At 49.7% G+C, this 23235-nt stretch overlaps 1 protein-coding gene across 1 annotated transcript in view; it reads right to left on the reverse strand.

Annotated features, from left to right (window-relative positions):
- The window catches only part of STX18 (syntaxin 18), a 111361-nt gene extending 108769 nt beyond the window's left edge, over positions 1–2592 (reverse strand). Inside the window, exon 1 of the mRNA XM_066280704.1 lies at positions 2312–2592. Within this exon, the coding sequence (XP_066136801.1) occupies positions 2312–2479 (168 nt within the window). The 5' untranslated portion in view covers positions 2480–2592. The remainder of the gene's footprint in view (positions 1–2311) is intronic.
- Positions 2593–23235: the final 20643 nt, after the last annotated feature.

The raw sequence follows: 23235 nt of genomic DNA on the forward strand, positions 1-23235 counted from the left end.
AAAGAAAAAAACCTGTGGTTCAGCTTTAGGCACACAGGCCCTATTTTTAGGATGTGTCAGGTAAGATGTCAGTCAGATTTCAACTTAAATGTCAGGCCCAACAATTGGTAAGGGTTGCCTGGGGCACAATGTTGCCAAGTAGTCTGAGCTATACAGAGCTGCTGGGAAAGGAACACTGGCTTCCACAGTCCCAGGAGGAAGAGAAAGGAACAGCTGCACGCTTGCCACACATTTGCCATCACTGATACAGAGTTTCACCTTGACAGAGGGAGGCAGCTGTCTCCACCACTGATGCTAGTAGTACCTGCATGAGATTCTCACTGATTCCTTCACGCACTTACTTAGCTATCCTTTGAGAGAAAGTGATATAAGTATAAGGAAGCTAAGTGGTTATGGGAATATATTGGCACCAATGATGAAAACAGTTTAACAGGCTATGTGGGGTTGGGGGTGGGGGTGAAGGGGAACAATAGTAATCAGTATGGTTCTTTATGAAATATAGATAGTCTCATAAGATTCTAATAACTTGTTTATCAGTTAAGTAGGGTGTTTATCATGCCCATTTTATAGAATGGGAAAATGACACTCAGATAATAGGACTTGCCCAAGTCACCCACTTCTAAGTGGCAGAACCCAGAGATTCAAACGAAAGTCTTCTAAATCCAAGTCCTAGTCCTCTCTCTACTCCCAAGGTCCCCAACAGTCCCACAGTCCTAGTAAGTTAACTAATCAAGCTCTCACTTCAAGTGGCATATTCATCGTTTGGAGTTGTTCAGGTACATTCCTCCCCCCAAAATCGGAAATGTCATTACTGCCTAATTTGTTTGGAATTTAATGAGATGCCTTCTCTTAGCATGAGATGCCCTGCTCCACCATGTCTGCACTGGGACCCACTATTCCTCTTTCAAGATGTTTCAGGAATCATTGCCTTTATAAAGCTGTTCTTGGCACTCACGTACAACTAAACACATTTCCTCTGTGCCCTATATATACATCTACAAGGCTTCGTTGCACTTGTTTTTGTTAACATGTTTGTTTCCCCTACCAGTCCTTTTAAATTGTTATTCTAACACAATGCTGGCCAGTAGGTAGGTAGGTGCTTAATAGATGTTTACTGATAGGTGGGATGGATTCATCTGGTCAGGTTTCCACCCCTAATGCTTGAATATCCTCTGCAAACTGCCACTCATTAATTCATGCATGTATATATATTCATTAAAAAAAAATCTGAGTGTCAGGAAGTATCAGGTATTGAACTGGGTGGCAAACAAGTGGATTCACCATGAAATTAATGAAGTTTAAGCTTCAGAGCCCCTCCCTTGCAGCTCCCAAAGCTCCGAACCTTCTTTTGTGATTTCGTCTTTTTATTTCTTAAAGAGTACAGACAGAACTGCACAAGCATCAAGCTACAGAAACACAATACCCACCCTTGGTGGCAAAGATACAAAAATGAACGTGGCAAACATTCTCTCCCCCCCCCCAAAAAAAAGAGTTCCTCTCCCCTTAGAGTTCAGGGAGGAAGACAACCATTTGTTCATTTTTTTTTCATTCAACAATCATATACTATAGACTAAGCGACAGTCATACTCTCAGCAACGCTGAGTTGGACATGGGCGCTTCGGAGTCCAAGTCAACACTGCTCCTGCTCTTGAGGAGGAGGTCCCTGTTCTCCTGAAGAAAAGCCTGCTGTGTTCAGGGAACGAGACAGTAGTTCGATGACTGCAACAGAGGGTTTGTGAAAGTTTACCCTAATCCAGTCTCGAGACGTACTGATCCCTAGCAAGAGTCCTAAGCTACTGCAGGAAGCAAGGGGAAGGGAGGGCGAGGTTGGCTGAACATGATCTTTGACCTCAGTGCGGAGTGTGGGGGGAAAGGAGCAGAGGAGCACCAGACAAACAGTAGAGGCAAAGGCCCTGTGGTCAGTGCTGCGACAGGGCCCTGGAGACATTTTCTGGCGGCGTCCAAGTCTGCAGTGACAGCGAACTCCCTTAACTTACAAAGCAGCCCACGAACTTTGCGAACCGAGCCTTCCGCGCGTCTCTGTCCTCACACACACACACACACACGCACGCGCGCGAAATCTGCTTCCTAGTGTTCCCCCACATTCGTCCCATTCTCCCAAATCGGACTGTTGCTTTCTCGAGACAGCTGTCGGCTCTCTGGGATCAACTCTCCCGTCCCCCACCTTCAGACTACTTGCGCTTCTTTCACACAACGCTTCTGGGAGAGGGTCTGCTTTAAGGGTCTCTAGGGTCAGCGTCACCCGTCAGCCCCCACCTCCAGCCCGCCGTTTCCATAGCAACCAGCTCACCACTTCGCGCGCCCGGCTGGAGAAGTCGCCCTTGGGCCGGGGGCTCCGGCGGAACAACTCGTCGCGGCTGCAATCGACCCCGCCGCCCACTGCCACTCCCAGCGCTTTGTTCCGAGTCTTCACGGTCTTGACGCTGGCCCGGAACAGCAGTGTGATGTCTACCGCCATCACGATCCGGACCTACAGCCCCGGCCCCGGCCGGCCCACGTCAGCAGCCGGCGACCACGGCGCAAACCCGGCCGCTGGAGGACCGTTCCGTCTCTGCACGCCTCCGCCCGCCAATGGCGACGCGAGGAGAAAGGTTCCGGCCTCCGCGGGGTTTACGCAGCCAGAGGAAAAAGGTTCCGGCCTCCGCCCGTGTGCGTGACGGCTTCCCGCGGCGTCGCCACCTCCGAATCGGCGCACAGCGGCGCCGGCTTCTCCTTCCACTAAACCCGGTCCGACTTGACCGCGCAGGGTGATCCCGGAGCCCGTCTGGGGAAGTGTGGACCCCTTGGAGCGAGAGGATCGGGAAGGGAAGGGAAGCCAAAAGGTGCCACCCCTTCTCGTGGCTCCCGCACTGACCGAGCCCCGCGGCGCAGGTGGACAGGGACCAGAGGCGACCCAGCCTGAACTCTGACCTCTGACCGCGAGGACTCTACTGGTGCGGGCCCGAACACGTGGATGGTGGCCATCTGGGTGCCACGAGTGCCACGGCAGAGCAGGTGCGCGCGGCACGGAGGCCTTCCGTTGTCAGCGTGTCACTGTGAGGCTTGAGCCAGCAGGTGCATTTCGGCGTTGCCAGGTTCCTAGTGATCGGTACAAATTAGTTACCGCTGTTAGTAATATCGTTGCTATCATCCCTGTTATTATTTATGGTGAAGAGTCCGACAGAGAAGGCGTCGCTATTGGAGAAAAAAGGCAGGTTTGAAGGATGACGGAAGAGTTTATCAGATGGAGACAGGTTCATCCTTGATGTACAGTTTTAAAATGTAGCCATAGTTAATTAAATTGACTGAAAGCCAATAAGTTCTTACTACACCAAATTTCAGATTTAATTCAGGATCTCATTGATTTCAAGTTATTTGTTTATTTTTTTTAAGAGGATGAACAACTTGGATGTGTATTAAAACAGTGGTTGTCGAAGAGTGGTCAGCAAGATGAAAGTTATTTCCATAATACTAAGATGGCATTTGACTTTTCACTCTCATTCTCTCGTGAGTTGCACGCCCTTGAATTTTCCAGAGGCTGTGTGGCTTTTGATATTGCAAAACAGAGAGATTTGCAAAAAATGTAAAACGATGCCATTCTCACTAAGTTCTATTGTTGTTTATTTTGGAAATTTTTTCACAAGAATAGATACTATTTATGTTACTATGTAATCCTTTTTGTTTTCAAATGAGTGGATATTTAAATTTTTTTATTTCCATTTCTAATATGGTAAATACATAAAACCCATATAAACAAAAGCTCATCTTTAGGGCCTGTAATAATCTTTACAAGTACAAAAGACTTCTGGGACCAAAAGTGTGAGACCTATCGTGTTAAATAAGTTTACCAAAAATATGTAGATATCAAGGAAGGACATATGTACCTGAAAGGAAGAAGGAAAGCCCAGGCTCTACCTGCCTCTGCCCTCCTGTATCAAGAAAATAAGTTCCTGTCCAGTTTTCTTCTGCCTAACAGTAAGAGAGACTGAGAAAAAAGATGTCAGAATCTCTGCCAATGATTCTGCATTACATAAATGGCCCTTTGTTTTATGGAGACACTGATAAGTCTCTGTGCAAAGGTAAGCCTGAGGCAGAGTGAAGAGAGTTAAATAACTGCATAACATGGTGAAGGGGACTGAATTAAGAGTGAGAGAGGGAAACCAGAGCCCATGGAAGAAGCCAGCCCGTTGGGGAGGGTCTTTGAGTGAGAGAGGGCTGAACTACACCACCCCTCAGTGTGAGTGCTGTGTTTGGTGCGGTTGGTTTTCTTGGAGTGGGAGGGTGGGAACAAAGGTGTACTTTTTCTCTCTGGATCTGCAAGAGCGGAAGAGACTGGAGATGAGACCCAAGCTCAAAACATGAGGCTCTCAAGGGCACACATGACCGTAATATTCCTAGAAAAGTCACCAAGGAGAGGCCATTAGTCTTCTCACAAACTGTGAGATGTGAACTTTTGCTTTTGTTACTATTTTATTTTCCTCTTTTAACCTGAGAGAGTAAGAAACCTTCCTTTGACAGTGGACTGCTAACTATTTGAAACCTCACAGAGCTGAGAGGGGACGTGGAGGAGAAGGAAGAACGGTGGGGAGGGATGCTATGAACTGCCCAGTCTGATGTGGTACATAAATGAGGCTTCATAAGTAACAATGTTTCATTCATTAAGCCAGGCACTCCTCTCTTGAAAAAAGCAAGTTATATTGCAGTTCCCTCTGCACAGTCAGGGTAGATGCAGGCAGTTTAGCATCACTTGGGGACTTCCAGAGAAGTCCTTAAGTGCAGCCGCAGCCAAAGAGCACGGCCCGTGACAGACGCGCGCTGTGAGTGAGAAGCCGATGCCAGCCGCCGAGATGCTGTCATTGTCACCTGCCTTAGAAAGGTTGGTTGTCTCGCCCGACTACCTTGGGAAAGATTATGTAAGGAAGTGTTTTCTGTATGGAGGGTGCCCGATACCTGGAAGTTTGAATTCTTGGGAGGGCACAGGAACCCAGAGTTTGCTGAGCCCATGGGATCATGAGCCTGCCACAACAATATAGTAACAGGAGACCCTCTGCGGTAGTCTGTTTCGTTGTCCACTCATAGGGCCTCTCCCTAGGGGAGGAGTACAGTTCCTTGACCTATTGATGACGAAGTTGGCCAGGGGGTCCTTTTTCACATGTGTTGCAAATTTAAGAAATTACATGTGTTTCACTGCTCTCTTTACTCTCTGCTGTGACAACCCATAATATTCCAGGGTTTCACCCTCCTGGTCCCTGAGTGAAGATAACATGGAGCACAGCCAACCAAGGATGTGTGCTGGCAGCGAGAAGTAACCCTTTGTTCTTGTGCATGGAGATTGGGGGGTCGTTGTTTCTGCAGCATAATTAGCCTGTCTTTTGTGTGTGTGTGTGTGTGTGTGTATTTTTCCGAAGCTGGAAACGGGGAGGCAGTCAGACAGACTCCTGCATGCGCCCGACCAGGATCCACTCAGCATGACCACCAGGGGGCAATGCTCTGCTCATCTTGGGGTGTCGCTCTGCCGCAATCAGAGCCATTCTAGCGCCTGAGGCAGAAGCCACAGAGCCATCCTCAGCGCCCGGGCAAACTTTGCTCCAGTGGAGCCTTGGCTGTGGGAAGGGAAGAGAGAGACAGAGAGGAAGGAGAGGGGGAGGGGTGAAGAAGCAGATGGGAGCTTCTTCTGTGTGCCCTGGCCGGGAATCGAACCTGGGACTTCTGCACGCCAGGCTGACGCTCTACCACTGAGCCAACCGGCCAGGACCCATAACTAGCCTGTCTTGACAGATAAAACCCATATCTGGACATCTGCCAAAACAAGACTATTGGATACATTCTTCACTCACCATCATTCCTGGGTGGGAATCATCCGCCTGGACATCAGGCAGAGACAGAGGCCAAGGGCTGCTGAGGACACAGTCTCTGCTGCTATGTGCCAGGAACCACACAGATGTGGACACAGGTGCACAAGAGGCTGCAGAAGAGAATGGGAAGTTATTCTGTTAACCTTCTTCTGTACCTGATTTGTAGCTTCTGGACACTACAAGGCCCAGACCAGCCCAACTATATCACACGTTCACTATTCTCTCCAGAGGGTGTTAGCTGTGTTTTAATGCCTGTGGAATTGTAGAGTGCATAAGAAAAATTGTACAAGGAGATTTCTGAGTGTAGGGAAAACAGCTGTGTTAGGCTTGCTCACTTGCACTTTGCATGACTAGTGCGTGATCATGTGGCAGAAAGACACACGTGTAGCCTATATAAGGTTCAGGTACTTCCCCTGGGTGTGGATCGCTTACCCGCCACCACGAGAAGCGCTTTCCCCCTGCCTGTTTGCTCACCTGCTGTTGCAAGAATCTAATAAATGGCCCAATGCCTTCCGGCTCCCAGTTCTTCTACCATCTGCCCGAATCCGATGTGAACCTGCCTGGCCTCAGTCACCGGCATGACACTGAGCTTTTTCTAGGGAAAAAAAAAAAAAAAAAGGAATTCCAGGGGGAAAGTTAGCCAAGAATAAGTAATAGGAGAAGCAAATGAACAAACAAAAATTACTTGAGATTTGGAAACTGAAAAACTTGGGTTTAAATCCCAGCTTCCCTACTCATTAGCTGTGTGACTTAAAGCGAGTCACTTCACCTCTCTGAGCCTTGTCTGGAAAATTCATGAAAAACGGGAATACCTATGAACCATTCCTGCTTCTGTAAGGAGGACTTTCCTCCCAAATGCCCTTCCAACGCCCCATGGAGCCAGCAGTAGTCGTCTGGTTGTTGGGCAACCAGTCTGCAGGTTTTGGTTGGTTGGAACTGATCTCAACATTTCCGAGCTGAGGACACTGGCTGTTTTGTGGATGTCAGTGGGAAGAAGTGACTGGGTAAGAGGTCTGTCCTGCATACTTGTACTATACCTTGGAGGGGACCTAGGAACTAGAATACTACGGACCTCTCTCAGCCCCTCTTGCCTCTTCTCACCCCCTCTCTCCATCAGTGTAATTGTCTCTGCAAACCAGCTTTCTCTACTTCTCACTAGAAACTTCTCATGTTTCTAGTGACAGCTGCATCAATTCCAAGACCCAATTCTGACCATGTAGGAAAAAAGCTGGCCCAGCTTGGGACAGACATCCCCCCTGGTCCAATTGGCTATGGCTCAGCATCCAGAGTCATATGGTTTAAACAGGGCTGCCAGGACTCACTCTTTTTTTTTTTTTTTTTTTTTTTTTTACAGAGGCAGAGATAGACAGGGACAGACAGACAGGAATGGAGAGAGATGAGAAGCATCAATCATTAGTTTTTTTGTTGCACGTTGCGACTTCTTAGTTGTTCATTGACTGCTTTCTCATATGTGCCTTGACCGTGGGCCTTCAGCAGACCGAGCAACCCTTTGCTGGAGCAAGCGACCTTGGGTCCAAGCCGGTGAGCTTCTTGCTCAAGCCAGATGAGCCCGCGCTCAAGCTGGCGACCTCGGGGTCTCGAACCTGGGTCCTTCCTCATCCTAGTCCGATGCTCTATCCACTGCACCACCGACCTGGTCAGGTGGACTCACTCTTGATGGCTGGGGCCTTTGGGGCTATATTAGTTTCCTGTAACAAATTGGCACAAACTCAGTGGGAACGATGGAAATTTGCTATCTTATAGTTCTATTTCAATGTCCTTTTTTATACTTGCTATCTCTTTATTAAGGTGTTTGTTATGTCCATCTATTGTTGTTCTAAGATCTTTGAGCATCCTAACAATCGTTATTTTAAACTCTGCATCCAGTAATTTGGTTATATCTGACTCGTTCAAGTCCTTTTCTGGGGATTTCTCTTGATTCATTTGGGTTGCATTTCTCTGCCTTCCCATTTTGTCTGTGTATCAGAAGGGTGTGGCCTCTGGAGTCCAATGGGTGTGGCCTCTGTGTTCCCTAGGTGTGGTCTGTCCGCAGGCCTGCCACCCCCTCTGCCGCTGCCTTGGGCATTCAGGTATGGGTGTTGCTGGTGCCAGCCTGCTGCGGCAGATGCTGCAGTTTCCACCTCTCCTCCACGGGAGTTATAGTTCTAGAGGTCAAAATTTCAAGATGGGTCTCATTGGGCTGAAACCCAGGTGTAGGCAGGACTGTGTTCCTTTCTGAAAACTCTAAGTGAGAATCCACTTTTCTGCCTTCTCCAGCTTCTAGAAGCTTCCCAGATTTATTGGTTTGTAACCCCCTCCCTCAATCCTCAAAGTCAGCAATAGAGGGTCAATCGTCTTTCTCACAGCCTATCACTCTGACACCAACCCCTTTCTTTTCCACACTTAAGGACCCTTGTAATGACCTGAGGCTCACCCATGCATTCCAGGGTCACCTCCCTGTCTGAAGGCCAGCCGGTTGATAACCTTAATTCTACCTGCCACCCCAGATAGCCCTTGCCCTGTAACATAACATCTACACATCCCAGACATTCGGATTTGGACATCTTTGGGGAGCCATTATTCTGCCTACCACACGGTGTGTGTGTGTGTGTGTGTGTGTGTGTGTGTGTGTGTGTGTGTGTGTGTAGGGGAGCTCCAACAGAAAGATGGGATGATTGCGAGCTGGGTGGACACCCTTTGCGTGTCTTCCTGGATGGACAAGAGAGATCCACCCATAATTTCCCGTTCTCACACAATGCTTGGGCTGGCTCCTGGGAACACTTCCCGGGGCCGCAGAAATGAGCCAAACAGAAGCACAGCCCTTGAAGGACTCCCTCTCACAGGGGCTCTCTCCTGCCCAAAGCACAGGGAGCTTCCTCTGCCATCCAGCCCTTTCTTATCTCTCTTAAGGAACTATCGGGCTTCGCTTAACCCATCCTAAAAGATACAACTTGCAACAATGTAATGAACAGTTTCCAAAGTTCAAGTTGTCTGCCTTTAACCCCACAGGTTTGGAAGTTGGGGCCACTTCTCCCCAGCACTCACTCCGTCCACCCCAGGAGTTTCATAAATCACCTCATAAAAATTCATTTACTGGTTTCCCCAACATAATGGCAGAAATAAACCGCTTGATGCACACTCAGAAACTCCCTCCAGAAAACACGTCCAGTGCTTCGTTGGCACGGCGTCTCGGGTCCCCACCTGGACTCCTACCACCTTCGCTTCCTGGAGGTATCTTCCGTAAATGGGGCGGCCGAATCCTCTCCTTTTTATTGAGTTGGATGGCAAATCGCAGAATAAATGCTTTCCTTTGCTCTTTAAAAGGGTTTAATAGGAAAATATTTTTCCTACATCCTGTTTCAAGGGGAAAATGTGATTTTAGGGGACTTTTTATAGTTCACAACAGGATATTGAAGGGCATTTGGTTTTGCTTAGTTTATTATGACTTTCTTCAGCATAAAGTGGTATGTTTTCTGTGTGTGTGTGTGTGTGTGTGTGTGAGAGAGAGAGAGAGAGAGAGAGAGAGAGAGAGAGAGTAAATAAATCTGATTAAGGTAGGTGGATAGCTATAGAATTCTGGAAATTTAGGACTGGAAAGGGCCTCAAATGTCATCCAGGCCCACTCCCTTTGTGTTTCAGGTGAGGAAGCAAATGACTTGTCCAAGATCACTTGGAGTTAGTGGGGGGAATGTGATTAGATTCTTTATTTTCCAACTGTTCAAAATCGTCAAACCAGTTTGTGTGGTGCAGGGGGAGCAAGGGAGTGGCATGCATACGAGAGGATCTATATGGATCTGAAAGTAATTTTGAATTTGAGATTTGGGGTAATTAGAAGTGTGGATTTGTGGGTATTTACATCCATCCATCCATTCACTTTTTCATCCATTCATATATACATACATTCATACATACATACATCCACCTGTTCATCTGCTTATCCATCCATCCATCATCCATCCATCCATCCATCCTTCCATCATCCATTCATCCATCCATCCATCCATCCATCCATCCATCATCCATCATCCACTCATCCATCCATCCTTCCATCATCCATTCATCTATCCGTCCATCCATCCATCCATCCATCATCTATCATCCATTCAGCATCCATCCATCCATCCATCCATCCATCCATCATCTATCATCCATTCATCATCCATCCATCCATCCATCCATCCATTCAGTCAGCCATTCACTCATATTCCAAACATATTGTGAGCATCTACTCAGTAAGGGGCGCTGTGTTGGGTACTGAAAATATAAAAACACAACTGAAGTCCCCCACCTTGGAAAAGTTCAAAGACTAATGGGGCAGACAAGTGTACACAGAGATAATTATAATTAAACATAATAGGTGCAATAATGAAATTTGTTGTTTTTAAATGACATCTCTAAAGAATTAAATAAATAAATAAATAAATAAACGAAACACCAGCTTTCTGGATCACCCAGGTAGTCTCTGTAGATAGAAAAAGATCAGCCTGACCTGTGGTGGCGCAGTGGATGAAGAGGAACGCTGAGGTCCCCGGTTCAAAACCCTGGGCTTGCCCGGTCAAGGCACATATGGGAGTTGAAGCTTCCTGCTCCTCCCTCCTCTCTCTCTCTCTCTCTCTCTCTCTCTTTCCCTCTCCCCTCTCTCCTCTCTAAAATGAATAAATAAAATCTTAAAAAAAAAAAAAAGATCATGCATGAAAGCATGAATTAGAAAGGGGCCACAACCCCAAAAATAAGGGTGTAGAGAAGGTGTTCTTATGGTCCTTTCTGGCCGTGTCAGTCATCCTAGTCTTGGTGGGGTGTCTTAGCCTGGCACTGTGGCGAGAGACTGGGTTCCAAGTCAGACAGCCCTGGATTCAAGTCCCTGTCATTTATTAGTAGTGAAACCTTTAGAAGATAATTTCTTCGTCTGTGAATTAAAGATATCCATCCAACAGGGTTGTTGTAGGTTTTATGTGAGATGATCTACACACACACTGTGTGGGGCAGCTTCTGGCGCAGAGCTAGTGATAAAAATATAACCGTGTGGCTCTGGGGGTGTTGAGGACCAGAATAGACCAATGAAACTTCACAGCTGGAGAAGGTAGAGCGTTGTCTTTGAACACTGGCACGAGCCTGGGTCTACTTCCCGGTCTCTGCCCCACCCAGCAGATGAGGGGCGTTCAAGAGGAAAGCGGAGAGAGTGCCTTGGATGGACGTTGGAATTAAAGAAAGCACTTAGAAAGTAATTGGTTACCATGGTTTGGGTCAGTCTCAGACAATGTTTCTGTGAGTATTTATTCTGGAGATGACAGGACTTAGGGGGTGGGTGAACCAGGGGGTGAAGAGAGGCTGTTCCTCATTTCTGTTCCGGACTGAAGGAGAGGAAATGAACTTACATCGAAGCATGAGAGAGAAACATTAAGAAGAATTTCCCGGATGCTGGTGTTGTTGGACGTTGGACTGAGTTGCCAAGGTGTTCAATAATAGTGTCCCCTGTGTCCCCTCTCATGCATCTTACCTATAGGGGCGCTGGCTGTGTGTAGAGATGGCTACACCCAATCCCTTTCCAAGCTGGGGAGTCCACGACACACAGAATCTTCCAGCACAAGGCGTGAGCCTCAGCCCACCTCAGCCCACCGCCTTAGACCTTGTCTCTCATCAGAAACAATCGAGACACCAGCTAGATGGTCACCTCTGGCGATCTCCAATTTGAACATTCCACAAAGACCACAGTTGCTTATGCAGGCTGCTCCAGCGACCCAGCTCCTCCCCTCTTTGAAATTTATTAAGAAATTCTCTGTAGGGCCTCTTTCACCAAAAGTGCATTTAATAAAGCTTGGAATTTCCTCACAACACGTTGATTCTGGTTGCTCTATTTTTAAGTCTCCGTCATTACTTATCTTCACCTTCCGGCTTTGTAGGCACGAGGCCGGCCAGCACAGCGGGGCCCCAAAAGTTATCAATAACCAGGAGTGGGCCACACTGCTAGAGTGCTCCCCAACCCTCCCAGAAAAGCCAAGGTTCTCCTGGTTAATTTAGGAAGGCTTTCTGCCAGCCACTGGATTTAATAATTATTCATTAAAAAGACTGGCAAATTACAGCTCCGAGTTCAAAGTTGAACACGGGAGTCTCACTGGGACCATCAGTGGGAATAGTTTTGAGTCACCCCCCCCCCAAAAAAAAGTAGCCTCTGATGGGTTCAGTTTGTGTCTTAAAATAGACTTCAAGTTGAGTGGCTATAAGTTGGAAGAGATGTCTCACAAAGAACCTGTCTTGGTCATTCGGTGGTTATCAAATATGCCCCTGTCCACCCCACAGTATTTTGTTGGCAATGCCTAATTTATTATAATAATACATTAATTTAATTTACGAAATCCCCCATGTACCCGGAGGGCTTTCACAGGTGCAGTGGCTCCACGACAAGGCGTAGTAGTCACAAACGAGCCCAGTCCGGCACGCTACCCCTTGTCGAGGAAGGAAGGAGCTGTGGTTTCGTAACCAGACAGACTTGCTCACATCCGGTGGATCTCCCACCGAGTCCAGAAGACTGTACGAGGCCTTTGCTTCAAGTTCTACCCACACGGGGTTAGGGAGGAGAGGCCAAGGCAGCGGCTCTGCCCAACCGCCTCCTGGTGCCCGTGACCAGCTCGGGACCTCAGCTTTCCGCGCCTAAGGCACTCCCACAGCCAGCCTTCTGGTCAGCCCTCAGCCCTTTTCCCTTTTCTCCCCTTCCTCCTGCTCCAACTCCCTGAGCTCCTACCCTTTCTTGGGTTGTCAGTCATCTTTGCTTCTGCTGCTCACGCAAGGACTATAGGGAGGTCTGCTCCTCCCCTTGGGGGGGGGGCAGGGGCTGTGTAAGCTACAGGCCTGTCCTCTGCGTCCTGTACGGCCCTGCTGCTTCCCTCTCTGCCCGGTACCTCCACCTCCTGCCCTCGGCTTGTCTCTACTTAAGGAAAGGAGGTTCTGGGACACGGAGGATGGAGTGGAGCGGAACAGCCCATTCCCCACAAGTAGATCCACCGAGAGTTCTCGTTTGGGTGACTGGTTGTCATTATGAACAGAGGTAGGGAATGATAAAGATGATGATGATGATGGTGATGATGAGACAGCAGATGGATTACAAGAACTGTCTTAAATGCTTTATGGATAACTAGTCACACCGTCCTATAAGGTGGTGTTTTTTAACCACCGGTCTGCAGAGCGCTGCTGGCCCATGAAAGAGTGAACCTCCCTGATGTTGTATGAAGATTATAGACTCTATAGGATGTCACAGTGGTTCACTCTTTCATGGAACGGCCCGAAATTTCTGGTGGACCAGCACCGGCCGTGGGAACCACTGCTATAAGGTATGTATGTACCCTTATTACCATTTTATCGATATGGAAAATCAAGGTACAGTACGGTTAGGACACTTGCCTAAGGTCACACAACCAGAAGTAGCAGAGCAGAGTGGAACCAAGCAGCCCAGCTCCAAAGTCTGAGAGCCCCACCCCCCCACCCGAGCAGACAGCCATGGCGCTGGGAGTGTCTGTGGGCCAGCCCGGCGGACATGGAGGACAGCTGCAGGAGCTCCGGCCCCAGAGACTGAGCTCAGGTGCCCTCTCTGCCCCTCGGCTCCTGGCCTGGCCGGACCTCTTTGCTGGGTGTTCTTCCAACTCTGCCTTGCTGGCCGGATCAACCTCCTTTCCTCCCTCCACTCACTACCACCCACACATTCTCCTTATTAAAACCACCCCACCGCACCGCAGGCATCTCCCAGCTTCCGGGACACTTCCTGCCCTCGGAGTTCCTCCTGGTGCCAAGATTTCTGCCTCACTATTATTCTGTCACCCACCCATCACACTCCTGGCTTCCTTTCAGATCAGTGTCCCCAAAACTCACGTTGATGGGTGGCGTCCCTAAGAGGAAAAGCAGATTCTATTTCCTTCCTTCCTTCCTTCCTTCCTTCCTTCCTTCCTTCCTTCCTTCCTTCCTTCCTCCCTCCCTCCCTCCCTCCCTCTCCCTCCCTCCCTCCCTCCCTCCCTTCCTTTCTTCTTTCTTTCTTTTTCTTTTTTTAAATTTCGTTCTGCTCTGCCCCACCTCCGCTCATGCTGCAGGAGCAAGAAAATGCAATCGCCCTGTTTAAAGAATACAATTTACATGAAATAGTTTCCAAATTTATTAAGGGAGCAGACAGCGAAAGGAAACCCATAATTAGGGAGTTTTTGCACGCATCTGATAGCTTTCCACTGGCTGCCGGGATCATCTTCGGATCATCTTCCCGGGTGAATGAGGTCTGGGCAAACACTGGAGCGTAACAGCGTCCTCCCCTTGCAGAGCCCCGGGGGCATTTCCCGTCCTGGGTGGGGCCGGCAGCAGCAGGGGGCAGGCAGAGTCGGCAGAGCAGGGTCAGAGGCGGATCTATTTTGTGAGGATGTATCGCCAGACCCTGTAGGTGCAGACAGGAGAAGGAGCCTCGGTTTGTACTGCAATTAGCTCTCTACCCATCAAGTTCACTGTCCATCACCCCTCTGGCATGGTTTGTACTGCAACTAGCTCTCTACCCATCAAGTTCACTGTCCATCACCCCTCTGGCATGGTTTGTACTGCAACTAGCTCTCTACCCATCAAGTTCGCTGTCCATCACACCTCTGGCATGGTTTGTACTGCAATTAGCTCTCTACCCATCAAGTTTGCTGTCCATCACCCCTCTGTCATCCAGCTAACTCCGCCCATCCATCCTTTTAGTACTTATGTTCTACCTTGTTTTCAAAAGCCAGAGACCTGGACTGAAGTTAATAACAGGGGTGGGGGTGGGGGTGGGGGTGGGGGTGGGGGGGTGGACAGGTCAAGCAGGTAGCAAGAAATGCCCAAGATCAGCTTTGCCTGGGGCTGCAGACCACTGCCCCGTGAGTGACAAAGAGAGAATAATGAGTTTGGAGTCAGGCATCACTGGGTTTGAATCCTGACTCACTTATTTACCACTAGTGACTGGTCCTTCATTTTATTGCTTTGTCTTTCAGATCAGAATCACACACACCCATAATGTGTTAGTAGGATGAACGGTACAGTCAATAATGGGCTCATGCCCTGGCCGGTTGGCTCAGTTGTAGAGCGTCAGCCTGGAGTGCAGGAGTCCCGGGTTCGATTCCCGGCTAGGGCACACAGGAGAGGCGCCCATCTGCTTCTTCACCCCTCTCCCCTCCTTCCTCTCTGTTTCTCTCTTCCCTTCCCGCAGCCAAGGCTCCATTGGAGCAAAGTTGGCCTGGGCACTGAGGATGGCTCCATGGCCTCTGCCTCAGGCACTAGAATGGCCCTGGTTGCAACAGAGCAACGCCCAAGATGGGCAGAGCATCATCCCCTGGTGGGCATGCCGGGTGGATCCCAGTCGGGCGCATGCGGGAGTCTGTCTGACTGCCTCCCCATTTCCAGCTTCAGAAAAATACACACACAAAAAAAATAATAATGTGCTCATTACCGGATATCTGTCATTGGAGCAGACAGCCACTCTTTTACCCATTCTCTAAGTATTTCCTGAGCGCCTACTACACGCCACTGCTCTAGCTGCAGGAACTAGGACAGGGAAGAGGATCGCCCCGCCCTCACTGAAACATCTTCACGTCCTTGTGGGTCTTTGCTTATTAAAAACCCTTACCCGAAGTACAAGATAGTATTTCCAATTTTTCTAAACCTTGGAGACCAAGCAACAAAGACTATCAAGATCCAGACTCTCAGAGAGGCACGCTCATATGATTTTGTTACAAAAAAGTAACGAGGTTTTGCTGTTTGCGGTTTGTTTTTTAGGAAACTTATAACTGTTTATAGAAAAGAAAAAGTAAATACGACCTGATGTTTCAGCTTGGGGCATTTTTCTGAAGCCCACGCAGTGCTGTTTTCACTTCTCCAGAATGTCTCCCCCTCCCCCCACCCCGATCTGCCTCCCTTTCTCCTCCAATAGAATGATATACAGAAACTCTACCTAAAAAGTTGTATGAAAAACACCAGCGTAGAACGCACATCATCCCCAGCAGTCTGAAGAGTGCAGGATTTATGTATTTGTTCATTCATTCATGCATCGGACAAATGTTTACTAACGGCTACTGTTCAACAAATACTAAGTGAGTGTTAGGAACAAAATGGCATGAGACAAATGGCTCGGACCTCAGGGAAGGGAGGCTGGCACCCATGGAGACAGGTAACTTTCGTCACAGGGACACCCTAATGAGGTGACACACAGAGGTGTGGGTCTCCTCCTTGAGGGCTGGAAAGAGGGGACAGAGCGTCAGGGGGTCAATGGCACTTGCACTGGCCATTATTTCTTCTTTCCTCCCTTCCTCCTTCTGTCCTTTCTCCCTCCCTTCTTTTTGGAAATCAGTCATAAAAAAGAAAGAAATGCCTGAGAGGCAGACACAGTGAGGGCATTCCTATCTAGACTTCCAGAATAAGATTCTCAGGACTTAGAACTTGCCTTCTATTTCCAAAACGTCTTTGGATGCTTGGACCTCTCCTAGAAAATCTTCAGCAAGGGGCTATTTTGTACTTAAATGCCCCCATCAACGAGGAGCTCTCTCTTTTCGAGGAAAGCACTTTTTATCTTGGGACGCTCCAATCCGTTCATCCAGAAAGTATGCACAAAGCCCAGGCTGGGTTTCTGGCTCTTTGCCGGATCCTGGGAACCCCGAAGCGGCCAGACACCGTCCCTGCTCTCCGCCTGCCCCACCAGCCTTCCTGCTTCTGCAAGGCCACCCCTTCCGCTCTGCTTGCCCCCCCTCGTTCCTTCTGCTATGACGTGACATTGTGTTCGGTCACCACTTGCCCTGTTTCTCCCCAGAACTGAACCCCAGACTTCAGGTGTGGTCTGACTCATGCGCCTCTCGGGTCTCCCGCTCTGAAAACGGTGCTTGTATTAAAGCAGCTCAGAAGCTCATTAATGTTTTTGGCAGCCAGACCCCGGCCCTGCCTCACAGGAGCCGGTGTCCCTGTCTTAGCTCGCATGTGCTGCCATGAAGCCTTACCTCCCCCATCGCCTGCCTGTGTGGGGGGCAGTTTGGGACAAATGTTCTAGCCCAACACCTGCCCTTGTTAAACAGTCTTATTACATTAGTCCCCTTGTTTTAGCTTCTCGAACTTTTGAATCTTGTTTCTGTTACCCAAGAAGACCTCAAATGCTCCACGTCTCCTGTTAAAGAGTGTGTGTGTTTGCATATACACACATTAGTACAGATTTGAGGAGCCCACCCAGAGCTTTCCGAACACTCCTCCGTGAATGCAGCTCATTCAAACACCAATTCATTCATTCTGCAACATGTATTCAGCATTCCTTAATAAAACTTTTGTTGTTTGGGCACTTTTTGCCTAGGTAGGTTACACAGAATATGAAAGCAAAGTAATCCATGCTAAGGAGTAAGTGATGGATAGTATTCTCTCTCTTCTTAACTCTCCCAGGGTGTTTGCTTGTTAACCTAAATGAAAACCTTATTGGTGAAACAGCAGACAGTAATTTCAGGAACAAGTGGACATTTCTTTTTACCTTGTATCATTCAGCTGTGACACGGAGACCTCTCAAGGCACCACCCAATGCCCTCCTCTTCTTCTGAAGGATGCTGGCTGCCCCCGGGACATGGGACTGTTTAGAGAATTTTCAGCGTGCACTCTACTCATCCCAGTCACTCGCCAGTACCTGCTTGATCTCAGAAATGCTGTGGTGGCCCCGGAACCCCAAGATGCTCAGATCTTTCTCCAGCCTCAACTCACAACTTTCTCCCTTGGTATTGGAAGGGGGTGGCAGGCTTTGGCTCAAATCTCTGTTTCTTAAGGCCATTTCTTGCCCAGATCACCCCCAGCTAGAGTAAAACTACTGCTTACCATATTGGGGTAAGTGCAAATGGCCTGGGGCTTGTGCCTCAGTAGTCTGGGTAGAATTGGAGTAGCAGAGCTTTAGCAGATCCAGCCTTGGAGGAAAGAATCTAATGTGGAAATAATACCATTTTCTCATAGACTTACTACAAAGGTTAAATGGCGTATGGCTATACCATGCTTAACACAGTGCCAGGCTTATAGTATATGTGGCTATTGATTTAGCTAGGAAAGGTCACTGATACAGAACACAGTATCGAACATAAAACCCTCCTTATAGGGGCCTACACAGAGAGGGTGGGTATTTTCCTCATATGGTTCACCTTTAGCTATTGTGAATAGTGCCACAGTGGGTATGCAACTCTCTGTTTGCTTCTCCACTTTGAATTCTTCTAGGTATACACCCAGCAGCGAATTAGCTGGGGCATAGGATAATGCTCTGCTTCCTGCCCACGCACAAGGGTCCCAATTACTCCACGTCCTTATCAACACTTGTTATCTTCTGTTGCTCTTTTTAAGAATAGACCTCTTAAATGCATTTTTTTTTTTTTTACATATGGTATACTTCACTTATTCTGATGTTTATTTTCTTCTTTCAAGAGAACTCAGGCTCCCGAAGGGGAGGAAACTTGGTTTTCTTCACTCTATCCCGAGTATCCAGAAATGAAAGGCCAGCCAGTGGGAGATGCTGAGGAACCAGGACAGGTGGCTGGGTAGACAGGGAGCTGAGGCTCGGGGCTGGGCACACAGCCAGTGAGAGAGGTGAAGCCAGCCCCGCCCCGCCGTGCTGCTTCTGCTGTTTCCGCTGAGGTCTGCGGAGTGTTGCGTGGGTGCTGCGCACACTGCGCAGGGTAAGGCACTGTCTGGGTCTTGGAGGGGCCGGTTGTTTGCTGGGCGAAGCAGATACATCAATAATAATAGCAATAGGGGTCCTGGCCGGTTGGCTCAGTGGTAGAGCGTTGGCCTGGCGTGCGGGGGACCCGGGTTCAATTCCCGGCCAGGGCACATAGAAGAGGTGCCCATTTGCTTCTCCACCCCCCCTCCTTCCTCTCTGTCTCTCTCTTCCCCTCCTGCAGCCAAGGCTCCACTGGAGCAAAGATGGCCCGGGCGCTGGGGATGGCTCCTTGGCCTCTGCCCCAGGCGCTAGAGTGGCTCTGGTCGCGGCAGAGCGACGCCCCGGAGGGGCAGAGCATCGCCCCCTGGTGGGCAGAGCCTCGCTCCCTGGTGGGCGTGCCAGGTGGATCCCGGTTGGGCGCATGCGGGAGTCTGTCTGACTGTCCCTCCCCATTTCCAGCTTCAGAAAAAATACAAAATAATAATAATAATAATAATAATAATAAATATAATAGCAATAGGGTGCTTTCCCGGCCACCACGAGCCACTGCCATGGAACTGCCCGGTGCTCTGCTCGGAGCCCAGGACCCGGGAAATCCTTGGCCGGCTCTGCATGCCCACACCCAAGCTTCTGTGCATTCTGCCCTTGAAGACCCACGCCTGCAGCCTTCTTTGGGGAACTGCCCCAGGTTGCTACAGTCACTGACTTCTGCATGGCAGCCGGAGCCAACAGGCGGTTCTGGAAGATGTGTCTTTCTCAGCCCTCCCTGCCATTGTAGCGAGACTGACAGGAGAGTTGGAAGAGTAACCTTCCCCCACGCCCCCCCCCACACTAGCAGTCCCCCTGAATGTCCCTGCCAATCAATCCAGCCAGGCCCAGACAAAACGTTTGTGCAGGAATTTTACTCTCACCAGTAACTCTTCTCCGGGTCGGCCTCAAGGGGTTCCTTTGGTCTCAGAAATAGCCAAGGGGGCCTATTTTATTCCTGAAAAGAAGAAATTGAAGATAATTACGCACTCGGCTTGACTGAAGCGGACAAAACGCGTTTGATTATAAGGAAAAGCGCCCCCCCCCCCGACCTCGCACAGAAGGAGCCGCTGTGAACCGGGAACCCCGACGCCAGTGTCCCCGGGTGTCTCGCGCGCGGCCGGGCTGGGGTGGCCTCCGCGCCCTCTCGGACCATCTGGCCCCGTGTCCCCGCGGGCGCGGCCCCGCCGGGATCGCCTTCGGAGCTGAGCTGGCGGGTCGCGCAGGCTTTGAAGTGCGGCCGGACCTAATGAGGGGCTTGCTGGGCCGCGGGATCAAGTGTCAGCGCCGCTCGGAGACCCGGCTGGGCAGACAAAGCGCGCTGGGCCGCCTCGCCGCGCGGGCAGGCGCGGGACAAAGGCGGAGCCCGACGCGCGGCGGGGTCCCGTGCGCCCCGGCGCCCGGCCCGCTGTCTCCGGAGCGCCCCCCGCCCCCCAACAGTTTTCCCGCGGCGGGAACTGCAGCGCAGGGGACCCCAACCTCAGCAAGCACGCGCCTTTGCCCAGCCCCGGCCCGAACGGCAGTTTGTGACAGTGTGACCTTGGGATTCTCCTACTGAGTGTGACGTTCCCCCTGAGGGCACAATCCTTTCTTTGCACCGAAACAGTGAGGACTTAAAACACCTCATTTCTGGGCACTCTTCTAAATCTCTTAGCTCTCTCACCCTTGCCCGGCTCGGCAGGTGGGGCCTTCGCATCCTCACCACAGGCTGCTGCAGTGGGATTACTGACTCTTCGGAATACCTCAGAAAGGGAGAAGCCACAGCTCCGGGTGACTTGCCCACGGATTTCCGGCGGGCTAGTCTGACACCAGCCCTGAGCTGGCTCCAGTACCCAGTCACACAAGTTGTAAACCCTTAAGCACCTCTGTTTTGGAGGGCCCAGTCCTCATCGTAGCAAACTTTTTTTTAATTTTTATTTACAGAAACAGAGAGAGAGTCAGAGTGAGGGATAGACAGAGACAGACAGGAACAGAGAGAGATGAGAAGCATCAATCATTAGTTTTTCGTTGCGCATTGCAACACCTTAGTTGTTCATTGATTGCTTTCTCATATGTGCCTTGACCGCGAGCCTTCAGCAGACCAAGTAACCCTTTGCTTGAGCCAGCAACCGTTGGTCCAAGCTGGTTAGCTTTTGCTCAAACCAGATGAGCTGCGCTCAAGCTGGCGACCTCGGGGTCTCGAACCTGGGTCCTCAGCATCCCAGTCCGACGCTCTATCCACTGCGTCACTGCCTGGTCAGGTGTAGCAAACTTTTAAGAAGAGCATCATCACACACATTGCATCTAGCCTTTTTATTATACAATTTTAAAGGATCTTATAGTTTTAGTTTTGCTTTTACTTGGCTACGAGGTCCTAATTAACAATGGCTGGGGTTTCTTAGGACTGATTGGCCAAATTGGGAAATTCTTGCAAAGTGAGAAAAAATCTGAAGCATTTTGACGTTTAATGAAAAATTTAGGAATAATTAATTTAGCAATTTAATGATGTTGACACGGCGCTACTTTCTGTAGACATTTAATTAAACATTTATTGATTTGGACTTGCCGTTTTCTTTTCTCATGGTAGGAGCCAAAAATTACTTTACCAGATTTCCAACATTTTTGTTGGAAAGCCCTCCTAGCAGCTTGTGATTCCCAGGCACTTTCCGAAAGGACCCAACTCCTAGAATAGTCAGTCTGGCCCACCCGCCCATCCAGGCCCCTCCCCGCCCATACGGGCCCCGCCCCACTCAAGCCCCGCTCCCACACTGGTTGCGGGGGGGGGGGGGGGGGGCGCGATGGGGGGCTGCGATGGGGGGTTGCTCCTATCCTGGTGAGTGGCTTTCAAGTAAGCAAAACTTGCTTGGCTCAGCCCTGCTGCACTGTGAATTTCCCCAGGGCGGGGCCTTAAACGTAACCGTGTTTCACTTACGCGCCTACCCCAGGTAGGAAGGACTGATTGAGCTGTGACTTTCTCACGGGAGGGGAGAAAAGTGGGGCTGAAGCAGAAAGCGTACCAGAAAAGGTGTGGGGAGTCCCGGTGCTGCTACTCTGCTCCTCATACTGTGTGTCCCTAAGGAGGTCTCCGCCCCTCTCCGGGTGTCCTTTTCATCTCCGGTCTGGAAAATGAGGATGGACCCGGAGACTTCTAACCTGACCACCGTTTCCATTTCAGGAGACGCGCTAGAACGTTCCTCTTGACTCAGTTCCCTGCTCCTCAATCCACCTGAACTTAAGGCTTCTGGCTAAAGGCGGCTGTCTGTCTGTTAGGGAGCCTCGGAGCCGGATCCAGTTCTGGTCCAAACATGCTTTGTAACTCAGGGCAGTCCCTCGCCCTCTCTGAGCCTTTGTTTTCTGGGCAGTAAACCGGCAGGCTGGACCAGAGCTGAGCGCAACATCCCAGGATCGGATTCCGGCGATCTGGGGGCGGGGCCAGAGAGCCCGCGTTTCTAACAGATTCCCAGGTGATGCCATTGCTCCTCTCTTTGAACCAACTTTAGGTACGTAGTCCTTGCTGGAGGACTTCGGAGGTCACTTCTGCCTCTGAAGGACCAAACCCTGAGCCCTGGCAGCAGGCACGCGAAGAATGACAAATGAAGAGTTGTCTAGATTTGGCCTGGCTAGGGCAGTACAGAATATGAAGTGATTCCCATGGGTCCTTTCAACCAACAGTTACAAAAATCGTCACCTTCATCGTCATCATCAACAACAAACATTAGTGCAGCGCTTCTCACTAGTCAAAGCAGCTGTCACATCCTTGAACCCAGTTGACCCCTGGATGCACCCTGGTGGGAGAGGAGGGCTGGCTGGGGAATCCATTCAGCCTCAGCCAGAGGATCTGGGCAAGAGCACAATAGCCTTCTAAACTATTGTTTCCTGGCGGCCCTTTGATTTCTCAGCTTTCTAATTTTTTCAGTGTCTGCTCTCTGACCCCTTCCTCCTTTGTCTCCGAAGGCACCTCCCCGAGGCCCCAACACCCTGGCACACAATGTCAGGGGAAGAGCAGCAGGCTATCCACCCCCAGGTTTCCCGCTTTTGATCCTCTCCTCTCTGATCTAGTAGAACCCAGCTTTGGAGACTGAAATCCTGGCTCATCTGGGGGCGATCGATCCGGGGCAAATCACTTCATCCCTTTAAGGCCCACTCTTCTGTCCCAATGGTCATTTCCCCTAAGGTGACATTTGTGGAGGGTTTATATTGTCAGGGACACTGTGCTCAGTGACTCCATCCCTACTGCAACCCTAGGTAGTATAGGATGAGTGAGGATCCCCGTTTCGTGACTGGGAAAACAGGCTTTAGAGAGTTCACCTGCTTCAAGGCCCCCGCCCTCCCAGCCGACCTGTGAAGGAGCCAGGACAACAGGCAGGCCTTGGCTGGCTGACGTCAGAGGTTATTGTAGATTCATGTGCCGTTGTAAGAAATAATGCAGAGAGATCTCGTGAACCCTTCCTTCATCCGGTCTTCCCCAGTGATGACATCTTGCAGAGCTATTGGCTATCACAACCAGGATGTTGACATTGATGCAATCCATCGATCTTACTCAGATCTCTTTGGTCTTACTTGTACGTGTGTGTATATACATATATATATATATATATATATATAATTTTATATATATATAAAATTCTGTGCAACTTTAGCATATACAGAGGTCTGTACATTTAGCACTGCTGTCAATATGTAAAATAGCTCCATTCCTTCCCGTATAACCCAATATAACAGCAC

This window comes from Saccopteryx bilineata, chromosome 5 (assembly GCF_036850765.1).
Source record: "Saccopteryx bilineata isolate mSacBil1 chromosome 5, mSacBil1_pri_phased_curated, whole genome shotgun sequence".
NCBI lineage: Eukaryota > Metazoa > Chordata > Mammalia > Chiroptera > Emballonuridae > Saccopteryx > Saccopteryx bilineata.